At 32.1% G+C, this 12,134-nt stretch overlaps 1 protein-coding gene across 1 annotated transcript; it reads left to right on the forward strand.

Annotated features, from left to right (window-relative positions):
• Window positions 1–466: 466 nt before the first annotated feature.
• LOC141300830 (BTB/POZ domain-containing protein KCTD5-like) lies at window positions 467–11,747 on the forward strand. The gene is made up of 6 exons (XM_073831122.1): window positions 467–794; window positions 5,369–5,477; window positions 5,602–5,693; window positions 8,152–8,247; window positions 10,758–10,883; window positions 11,552–11,747. Exons 1-6 carry the CDS (start codon window positions 591–593, stop codon window positions 11,579–11,581), a joined length of 657 nt encoding a protein of 218 aa, XP_073687223.1. The 5' UTR covers window positions 467–590; the 3' UTR covers window positions 11,582–11,747.
• Window positions 11,748–12,134: the final 387 nt, after the last annotated feature.

The raw sequence follows: 12,134 nt of genomic DNA on the forward strand, positions 1-12,134 counted from the left end.
ACATTAATATTAATTATTACTGTTCCTGTCTAACAAGTTAACTGTTAAAAAAAAATGTTTGTTACAGATGAGTGACTAACGCTTTGGTCGAATCAATAAAAAGTATTGATTTAAAAGTGATTTATTTTCGAATCACAAGAAACGTTAAGCATATTCTATAATATTTATAATTATAAAAATAAATTATTCCCATTATTATTAATTATACTGTTCCCTTCCTAACAATTTTACATTTCCCAAACACTTTGCGAAGAGCGCTTCGGTTGAATCACTAAAAAGTATCGATTCAAAAGAATGATTCTCTATTGAATCAAAAAAAGAGAGTCAAAGAGAAGAATGATTCTCTTTTGAATCACTAGAAATTCAATCGCAAAACACTAGAAGTACATCTATATGTCACAAATACCAACACACACCGTGGCTTTTCAGTGTCTTGTGCCTAAAAACAAAACTGAGGGGTGTTTCTCGTTCCCGTCAGCGAGTGCCGCGCGCTCTTTTTGGCGCTCTTCGCGCTCTAACGCGCGCGTCTGTTGATCGTTGGAGAGACTCGCGGTCACCGTTACGCATTTGAGCAGAACACCGCGCTCAGAATGGCCGAGAGTCACGGCGAAATCAGCGGCCACGATTGTCGGCGACCGGCTTCGGTACAGACCTTCAACCACAGATCCTCCAAGTGGGTCCGTTTGAACGTCGGCGGCACGTATTTTCTGACCACCAGACAGACGCTTTGCCGGGATCCCAAATCGTTCCTGTTCCGGCTGTGCCAAGCGGAACCAGACCTCGATTCGGATAAGGTAACTAAAGCTTGATTTACTTCATTTAGAGACCATTTCACCAGTTCTACTGAGGTAAATAACCTAGTTTGTAAGCCAGAGCATTTATTTATTTAGTTTATTTATAAGTAATTTATAAAGAATGGCTGGGAAAAGTAGGTTAGAGAGTGGAGAAGTCTGTGAAACACAGTCTATGTGAAACCTATTTCATTTTAAGTTTAAATATTATTGTAATACTATTATGTTGACACCATAAATACATTTAAGTGGTAAAAATATTATGTAATTTTATTTATACAAACCCGTTGTTAGCCTATGTAGGATATCGCCTTAATTAATACATGAACATTTTTTTAGCAAAACTGAATGGATGAAAATATTTTTTTGTAATATAAAAATGAAAAAAATAGCCTGTATTATTAAATATTATAATTTTGATTTATAATGTAAGCTGAAGTGCTTTTCAAAGTGTTTTTTATGTTAAAACTTTTAAAACCACTTTAAACAAATATATTAAAATATTAGTAAAATATATTTTAAAAATGTAACATTGAGTAGAAACCGCATTATGTTAACACTGAATGGATGAAAATAAATATTTTGTAATATAAAGATGAAATAATTGCCTATATTATTAAATATTATAATTTTTATTCTCACATTTTGATTTAAAATTGAAGCTGAAGTGCTTTTCCAAGTGTTTTTTTTATGTAAAAACTGGGTTTAAAACCACTTTAACTGACCAAATATATTAAAATATTAGTAAAATGTATTTTACAAATGTATAAAAATTGAAAACTGAGTAGAATGGTAACACTGAATGTATGACATTAAATATTTTGTATTGTAATGATGAAATAATTGCCTATTTTTTATATTATTATATATTATCACGTTTTAATATATAATTGTAGCAAATCAGTTCCTAATTTTAATTTAACATAATTTAATCATGCACAATCAAATGATTCACAAGACAAAAGATCTCTATCTTTTCAATTTTGAGGAGTTTCTTTAAAATGGGTCATGAGTATGAAACTCTATCTGGCTGTTATTTATCTTCACAAGTTCATAAGCGCTTATATTGCTGTATAGAGTTATTTGTATTGTATTTATGGTAATTTAGGGCTTGTCCAGATGGTTGTTTTTGTCTGGAGTTGTTTTCCTGTCGGATGGACACGAACAAACACACTTTTACCGTCCGCTCCACCCCTCCTCTCCCAGTCCCAGAACAAGGTCTCTTCTGTTCTTCTGTGAGTGTTCGTGGCTGGGAAGACGTGCGGTGGATTGTGGCACCTTGTTTGTCTGTGGCATCGTTAGGGGACATCATCAGCACATCTGCCCCAGTTTTGCCTTGTAATCTGGACACAATCCCGCTTATGACACCTGAGCTGTGTCAGAGATCAGGGTCAAAGGTTATGCTGCACGGGTCGGATAAGGCAAAGATCACTGGTGGATCTTTCAAGTGAAGGCTTCTGATGCGACTGTGTCTTAAATTGTTCCCAAAATGATTAAAATGCATTGTGAAAAAAGTATTTTGTTAACCTAAAATGTGCACTAGGACAAAATTAGGGTAGAAAGAAAAATGACCCAGAAACCGCTAAATATCACAGTTGATTACAAATAACAATGTAAATGTTTTAAGTAAAAATCAAGTTAAAATCAAGTTTATAACTAAAGTTGCAAATTCATTGCACTTTATACAACCACCGTGAATCACAAAACTGATCAAATATATAAAAAATGTTAGTAAAATGTATTTTAAAAATGTATAGAAAATTAAAACTGAGTAGAAACAACCTTATGGTAACACTGAATGGATGAAAATAAATATTTTGTAATATAAAAATTAAATAATTGGCTATATTATTAAATATTATAATTTTTATTATCATATTTTGATTTATAATTTCCAAGTGTTTTTTATGTTAATAAACTAACTAATCAAATATCAAATACTGGTAAAATATATATTTTTTAAATGTATAAATATTGCTAACTGAGTAAAAATAGCATTATGGTAACACTAAATGGATGACAATTTTGTAAAATAAAGATATAATAACTGCCTATATTATTAAATATCATTATATATATCACATATTTTACTATGTCATTGGCGCTAAAGTTCTTTTTAAAGTGTTTTTATTTTATGTTAAAACTGGGTTTAAAACCACATTGAGTCAGAAAACTGATCAAATATATAAAAGAATATATTTTAAAAATGTATAAAATTTGAAAACTGAGTAGAAACAGTATAATGTTAACACTGAATGGATGACAATAAATATTTTGTAATATAAAGATGAAATATTTGCTATACCAATAAATATTATTATATTTATCATTACATATTTCATTTATAATTGAAGCTGAAGTGCTTTTCAAAGTGTTTATGTTAAAACTGGGTTTAAAACCACTTTGAGTCAGAAAACTGATCAAATGTATCAAAAATGTTAGTAAAATATATTTAAAAAAAATTATAAATATTAAAAAACTGAGTGGAAACAGCATTATGTTAACACTGAATGGATCAAAATAAATATTTTGTAATATAAAGATGAAATAATTGCCTATATTATTAAATAATATACTTTTTATTATACCATTTTGATTTATAATTGAAGCTGAAGTGCTTTTCCAAGTGTTTTTATGTTAAAACTGGGTTTAAAACCACTTTGAGTCAGAAAACTAATATAATATATAAAATAATTTATAAAATGTATAAAATTGAAAACTGCGAAGAAACAGCATTATGATAACACTGGAAGGATGCAAATAAATATTTTGTAATATAAAAATAAAATAATTGCCTATATTATTAAATATTATAATTTTTATTCTCACATTTGATTTATAATTGAAGCTAAATTGCTTTTCAGTTCCAGAAGTGTTTTTATGTTAAATCTGAGTTTAAAACCACTTAAAGTCAGACAACTGTTCAAATATATCAAAAATATTAGTAAAATATATTTTTACAAACTGAGTAGAAACAGCATTATAGTAACTGAATGGATTAAAAGAACTATTTTGTAATATAACGATGAAATAATTGCCTATATTATTAAATATTATTACATTAATTATCATATATTTTAATTTACAGTTGGAGCTGAAGTGCTTTTCACAGTTTAAAACCACTTTGAGTCAAAAATCTGATCAAATATATAAAAAATTGTAAAATATATTTAAAAAAAAAAAAAAAAAATATATATATATATATATATATATATAAATTGAAAACTAAGTAGAAACAGCATTATGGGAACACTGAATGATTTTTTTAATTTTTTTTTTGTAATATATAGATGAAATAATTTCCTATATAATTAAATAGAATTATATTTATTATCACATATTTTAACTTATAATTGGAGCTGAAGTGCTTTTCCAATGTTTAAACTGGGTTTAAAACCACTTTGGGTCAGAAAACTGATCTTAGTAAACTTAGTAAAATATATTTTAAAAATTAATAAAATTTGAAAACTGAGTAGAAACAGCATTATAACACTGAATGGATGAAAATAAATATTTTGTAATATAAAGATAAAATAATTGCCTATATTATTAAAAATGTATAAATATTGAAAACTGATAAAATAAATATATATATATATATATATATATATATATATAAAATTAATTAAAAAAAAAATTGAAAAATGAGTAGAAATACCATTATTGTGGCATGTTATATGGGTGCAAAAAATAATTTTCTACAGTCTATGAAATCTTACTGCCTAATTTTTTTTTTGTTAAAATACTTTAGTTATTATATTCTAATATGCTGAGATATGCCTAATTATAAAGTAAAATATTTTTAGTTTGATTCTTTAGAAAAAGTATAAGCACATACCAACACATTGCCCTGTTTATTGTCTCCACCAATAGTGTTAGTTTGGGGGCGGAGCTACATGCCAAATATGGGCGGGGTGGTGCTTAAGGAAACCTGTTTGAAACAGTAATTATTTTTGTAATATATTTTGTTTGGAGGCGACAAACCTCACACGCTTCTGCTTTAAACCTTGTCATATAATAGTTAAAGTGCATATTTAAGTATCATTGCACTATAACAAAAATAAAATCATTTAAGCCGTTTGCACAGCTCGTGTCACATTGTTTCGGGCTCGCACAGCTCCGGCTGTCTCACCTCCTCTCATCTCTCAAATCTCAGGCGGTAATCTCAAAATAACCCTAATCCAGAATAATCCTGCTCTCTAGGGGCTTTAACCCTGTAAAGAGCAGGAGTCTCTAAGGCTCTGGGAAATCACTCCACGCTGTTTGTGCCCCAGATTTGATAAAAGGGTGATTTCAGACTCACACACTGTTCCAGGTTCGGTAGCAATCGTCCTGGTTGAAGGCTAAACGCGGCGATGAGTTTGTGTCTACGTACGTCTATTTTTTATGACTGTGGCCTGCGTGCCATTACGGAAAGACATGCCGAGTCCCACCAGCGCACTTGAACACGCACAACGCATTAATGTTTAAACTCACTTTCCTCTAATGCTTCTCTTCTCTTAGTGTTCGCAGACTCACACGCTACGCTAAAATAAAAACAGACCTAATGTATCTTTCTCTGTTGATTTCTACTGTAGGATGAGTCTGGAGCGTATTTGATTGACAGGGATCCTATGTATTTTGGGCCTGTGCTGAATTACCTCAGACATGGGAAGCTGGTTCTCAACAAGAACCTGACGGAGGAGGGTATGACACATATCCACAGTCAAACTGACACGATTGAGGCTGTGATTGCTGCTGTGTAGCCTTCATTCTGTTTGTGTGTGTGTGTGTGTGTGTGTGTGTGTGTGTGTGTGTGTGTGTGTTTAAGGAGCTCTCGAAGAGGCAGAGTTTTACAACATCACATCATTAATAAAACTCATCAAAGAAAAGATCAATGAAAGAGAAGCCAAGACGACACACGTAAGCGAGCAGAAACACACAATTCACTTTGAAACTTACACTGAAACCCTTTAAGATTTATTTTTAGATCCCTTTGTCCAAGCAGACTTAAAAACTGAGATATGCGTCCACACTTTGTAGGTGATTCACTGTGTTATTTTTAGTATTATTTGCTTGCAGTTTTTATTAATGCTTTAGTTCAGTTTTTTCTTGTGATTTTATGATGTGCTTTTGATATTTTTATGTTTTTTTTTTTCCAGAATATTGCTATTTGTGTTTACTTTAGTTCAGTTTTAGTTTTTATTTCCAAATAGCAATTTTAGTGCTAGTTGCCAACGTTCCTCATTTTTTATGTAGTTTTTCATCTAAAAATTTTATTACAGCTTTATTTCAATTAACAGAAGAGTAGTTTTAGATAACAAATACAACCCTGGTGATTTATCAAAGCAAGACTGATAGCAATAATGCATTTTTTTTTTGGCAAAAGATTTATTCTGGGTTCAGGGAAAGTTGCTGTTTTGTGACTGGATTCTGATTGCTTTTTCTACAAGAAACTTTAACTAATATTCCACATTATACTTTTATTTATTTACATTATACTTTTATTAGCATTTTATATATTATATTATATTATATTATTATGGAAGCCCATTTCTGCCACTGAAAAAAAAAATAAAAAAAGGAATTATAACTTTTTAAATCACAATTCTGACCTTTTTTTCTCAGAATTGTGTAATATAATGAAGTCAGAATTGTGAGATACAAACTCACATTTGAGAAATAAAAAGTAATCGCAAGATAAAAACTCGCATTTGCGAGAAAATAAGTCAGAATTGCGAGTTTATGTCTCTCAATTCTGACTTTATTTTTCACAATTGGGAATTTATGTCCCCCAATTCTGACTTTATATCTTGTTAATATTACTTTATAATTCGCAATTCAGGTTTATATCTCACAATTTTGAGAAAAAGTCAAATTTATATCTGTTAATTTCTCACATTTGAGAGTTTATATCCCACAATTTTGACTTTATATCTTTTTATGACTTTATCACTTGCAATTGGAAGTTTACAAAAAGAAAAAGTCAGAATCTCCCTATTCTGACTTTATTTCTTGCAATTGAGAGTTTATATCCCACAATTCTGACTTTATATCCCATTATTATGACTTTATAATTTGCATTTGCAAGTTTATATCTCACAATTCTGAGGATAAAAAAGTCAGAATAGTGAGTTTATATCTCTTAATTCTGACTTTATTTCTTGGATTTGAGAGTATATATCCCACAATTCTGACTTTATATCTTTTTATGACTCTATCATTTACAGTTGGAAGTTTATATCTCACAATTTTGAGAAAAAGTCAGAAGTTTATATCTCCCTATTCTGACTTTATTTCATTGCAGCTGAGAGTTTATATCCCACAATTCTGACTTTATATCTTATTATTATGACTGTATAATTTGCAAGTACGAGTTTATACAATAAATTTGGAAAAAGTCAGAATTGCGAGTTTATATCTCTCAATTCTGACTTTATTTCTTACAGTTTCGAATTTATATCCCCCAATTCTGACTTTATATCTTGTTATTATGACTTTATAATTTGCAATTGTGAGTTTATATCTCACAATTTTGAGAAAAAGTCAGAATAGCGAGTTTATATCTGTTATTTTCTCACATTTGAGTTTATATTCCACAATTCTGACTTTATATCTTTTTATGACTTTATCATTTGCAATTGGAAGTTTATATCTCACAATTTTGAGAAAAAGTCAGAATTATGAGTTTATATCTCCCTATTCTGACATTATTTCTCGCAATTGAGAGTTATATCCCACAATTCTGACTTTATATCTCGTTATTATGACTTTATAATTTGCAAGTACGAGTTTATATATCACAATTTGGAAAAAGTCAGAATTGCAAGTTTGCATCTCACAATTTTGAGACAAAAAGTCAGAATAGAGAGTTTATATCTCTCAACACTGACTTTATTTTTCGCAGTTGCAGTTTATAACTCATTATTATGACTTTGTAATTTGCAATTGCAAGTTTATACCTCACAATTTTGAGAAAAAGTTTTCAACTTTGCGAGTTTGTATCATGCAATTCTGAGAAAAAAAGTTCATATCTCACAATTCTGACTTTTTTCTCTAAGAATTGCTTGATATAAGCTTGCAGTTGCGAGTTAAAAAGTCAGAATTGTGAGATACAAACTCGCATTTGTGAGAAAAAAAATATTTCTCAATTCTGACTTTCTTGCAGTTTCTCACAAAAACTAGATATATTGTTCAAACTTAAGATATAAATTACTGTGATAAATTACTTAAAGTGTCATTTAGGGATTAACAGGCAGAATGCAAATCCAAATGTGCCTTTACGCACACATATACATTAAATTAATTCATATTTAAATGACGAATGTAAATGAAGGTCAAATGTTTTACATATTTTCACAGTCTGTGTCTCTGTTTTCAGACGCCAGTCAAGCATGTTTACAGAGTGTTGCAGTGTCAAGAGGAAGAGCTTACTCAGATGGTCTCGACCATGTCAGACGGGTGGAAGTTTGAGCAGGTAAATCGAACCTGGCCTTAGTTCATCTGATCATTCCAGCTCCACAACAATCAGAATCGCTCCCGCCGGTTCAGTTGAGCTGCGGTGTGTGATATAGGCCCTGCCTTACGCTCTGATTGGTTGTTGCAGCTTGTCAGTGTAGGTTATGGGCGGGCCCAGAAGTCAGAGTTTTTCCTGATTGTGTCTCGAGAGGTGAAGGGGGAGGAGTCAAGCCAAACTCACCCCGCCCACAGTGGAGAGGTGTGTCCAACAATCCCCTGTCCTCCCACTAACCACTGCATGCCGTCACAAGATTGATTTTTATTGCAATGGTGACAGTGAATGCCGTCCCCTGCACAGATGTTGGTGATGCACACTATTCTGCATGCTTAGAAGTATATTAACAAGGACCGAGTCTTTGCATGCAAATGCATTCCTGAGCATGTTGAAAATTTAAGTGCACCATGATGTATTTTGTTAAAGGGACTGTTCACCTAAAAATGACCAATGTACTTTATTATTATGGTTCCTGTACAATGAAAGTAAATGGGAACCAGTGCCTTCAAGCTCCAAAGCTCCAAGCTTCCATGACCAGTTTTCACTCAAGTCAAACCTGTATTTGAATATAAGCAAACTCCAATGAGAGTTAAGGCAGTGATTCATAATCATTGGCATTTTAAGGTGGACTGTCGCTTTAAAGGAATAGTTCGCCCAAAAATGAAAATTTACTGAACATGTTTTCTGGTCATCCAAGATGTAGATGAGTTTGTTTCTTCTTCAGATTTGGAGAAATGTTGCATTACATCACTTGCTCACCAATGGATGAGAGAATGAGAGTCCAAACAGCTGATAAAAACATCACAATCATCCACAAGTAATCCACACCACTCCAGTCCATCAATTAATGTCTTGTAAAACCAAAAGTGTGTGTTTTTAAGAAACAAATCCATCATTAAGGCATTTTAACTTTAAACTTTGACTTTTTCACTGGAGAAAGCAATGTTATGGATGGAGAAGTCATATTTTAGATGAAAGGAACTACAGTTAAGGTCAAAAGAGAACTTACACCTTGCAGAATCTGCAAAATGTTAATTATTTGACCAAAATAAGAGGGATCATACAAAACGCATGTTATTTTTTATTTAGTACTGACCTGAATAAGATATTTCACATAAAAGATGTTTACATATAGTTCACAAGAGAAAATAATAGTTTAATTTATAAAAACGACGCTGTTCAAAAGTTTACAAACACTTGATTCTTAATACTGTGTTGTTACCTGAATGATCCACAGCTGTGTTTTTTTGTTTAGTGATAGTTGTTCATGAGTCCCTTGTTTGTCCTGAACAGTTAAACTGCCCGCTGTTCTTCAGAAAAATCCTTCAGGTCTCACAAATTCTTTGGTTTTTCAGTATTTTTGTGTATTTGAACCCTTTCCAACAATAACTGTGTGATTTTGAGGTCCATCTTTTCACACTGAGGACAACTGAGGGACTCTTATGCAACTATTACAGAAGGTTCAAACGCTCACTGATGCTCCAGAAGAAAACATGATGCATTAAGAGACAGTATCAAAACCTTTGATATGAACATTTTTATTTTGCCTAGATATCTTATTTTTTAATTTAGCTACAGAAGATACTTTCTTATTTTTCTAGAAGACAAAATAAGTTAAGTTTACCCTAATATTCAAATCTGCCTAAAGTTTTCATGCTCTTAATGCATTGTGTTTCCTTCTGAAGCATCAGTGAGTGTTTGAACCTTCTGTAATAGTTGCATATGAGTCCCTCAGTTGTCCTCAGTGTGAAAAGATGGATCTCAAAATCAAAGGGTTCAAAGCACAAAAATGCTGAAAAACCAAATACTTTGTGGGACCTGAAGGATTTTTCTGTAGAACAACGGGAAAAAACAGCTGTGGATCATTCAGGTAACAATAAAATATTAAAAAACAAGTGTATATAAACTTTTGAATGGGGTCATTTTTATAAATTTAACTTGTATACTATATGTAAACATCTTTTATGTAAAATATCTTATTCAGGTCAGCACTAAATAAAAATAACATGCATTTTGTATGATCCCTCTTACTTTGTTAAAATAATTCACATTTTGCAGATTCTGCAAGGTTTATGTAAACTTTAAGTTAAAAATGTCTTAAAGATGGATTTGTTTCTTACAAACACGCAACTTTTCATTTTAAAAGACATTATTTGACGGACTGGAGTGGTGTGGATTACTTGTGGATTATTGTGATGTTTTATCAGCTGTTTGGACTCTCATTCTAACGGCACCCATTCACTACAGAGTTTCCGTTGGTGAGCAAGTGATCTAATGCTACATTTCTCCAAATCTGTTCTGATGAAAAAACAAACTCATTTACATCTTGAATGGCCTGCGGCTGAGTAAACTGTCAGTAAATTTTCATTTTTGAGTGCACTGTTCCTTTAACCATCTATAGTCACTCAATGAGAACAGTTGCTAACCTCCATCTTCTCCTCTTCATTTCTGTCTCTCATTCATATTTTGTGTAGTTGGTCAATATCGGATCCTCCTATAACTATGGTAATGAAGATCAGGCGGAGTTCTTGTGTGTTGTTTCTAAGGAACTGCACAACCAATCATACAGCAACAACACCCAAACCAGTGAGAAAGCCAAGGTAAGAAGCATGTGTGTGTTTGGCTGTGTTCTAAACAGATGACTAGCATACTACATACTACTATTCAAAAGTCTGGGGTCAGTCTAGTTTTTAAATACTGTTATTAGCAAAGTCATGTTAATTTGATTAAAAGTGACAGTAAAGACATTCACAATGTTACCAAATGTTTCCGTTTCTTGTAAATGCTGTTCTTTTAAACAAAGTATCCTAAAAAAACAAAGTATCAAGATTTTTACAAATATATGAAGCTGTTTTCAACATTGAAAATAATCATAAATGTTTCTTGAGCAGCAGATCAGCATATTAGAATGACTTCTGAAGGATCATGTGACACTGACTGGAGGATGGATGCGTAAAATTCAGCTTTGATCACAGGAATAAATTACATTTTACAATATATTCATATAGAGAACATTTATTTTAAATTGTAATAATATTTCAGAATATTACTGATTTTCCTGTATTTCTACTCAAATAAATGCAACCTTGGTGAGCAGAAGAGACTTACAAAAACATTTTAAAATCCTACAGACTCCAAACTCTTGTAATGGGAATAGTGTGTTATTCCAAACATGGCTGTTGTGTTTCAGGTATTGCTGACAGTAGCTTAGTACAGATTAGTAATCTTTTATAGTATTATGTAAATCCTCTGCTCTTTCCCCCCTCAGATTCTACAGGAACGCGGTTCTAGAATATGATCATCTAGAGCTGCCGTGTTTTGAAACATATCAGCTCTATCAACTTGTTCTCTTCATGCCTCAAGAGCACTGGACACCTGACGCACACAAGCAGCACGTGAAGAGCATGTCCACTGTATTCCAGTCTTTATGGTGCTTGTTTATCTGGGATGCTTGCTTGTTTTGATCTTCATGGATTCAGAGACTGATTTGGACTCTCTGGTCAGGATTTGGAGAGCAGGACCAATGACAATCTCAGGGATCAAAAAGGAAACGGACACGTCACTCTAAATCACTGCCCACCTGTTACCACAATCAATATAATGGACATACAGTAAGGTCCAAAAGTGATAATACTTGATTTTTTAGTTAGAAATTGATGTTTATCTGCTTACCCCAGGGCATCAAAGATGTAGGTGACTTTGTTTCTTCAGTAGAACACAAACAAAGATTTTTAACTCAAACCGTTGCAGTTTGTCAGTCATATAATGGCAGTCAATGGCTTTGAGAGTCAAAAAACATACACAGACAAAACCAAATTAAACCCTGCGGCTTGTGACGATACATTGAGGTG

This window comes from Garra rufa, chromosome 24, assembly GCF_049309525.1.
Source record: "Garra rufa chromosome 24, GarRuf1.0, whole genome shotgun sequence".
Lineage (NCBI taxonomy): Eukaryota > Metazoa > Chordata > Actinopteri > Cypriniformes > Cyprinidae > Garra > Garra rufa.

Coding starts and splice junctions, on each gene's coding strand:
- LOC141300830 (XM_073831122.1), top strand. CDS start 591: ATGGCCGAGAGTCACGGCGAAATCAGCGGCCACGATTGTCGGCGACCG. Junction 795..5,368: donor CAGACCTCGATTCGGATAAG/GTAACTAAAGCT, acceptor TTTCTACTGTAG/GATGAGTCTGGAGCGTATTT. Junction 5,478..5,601: donor CAAGAACCTGACGGAGGAGG/GTATGACACATA, acceptor TGTGTGTTTAAG/GAGCTCTCGAAGAGGCAGAG.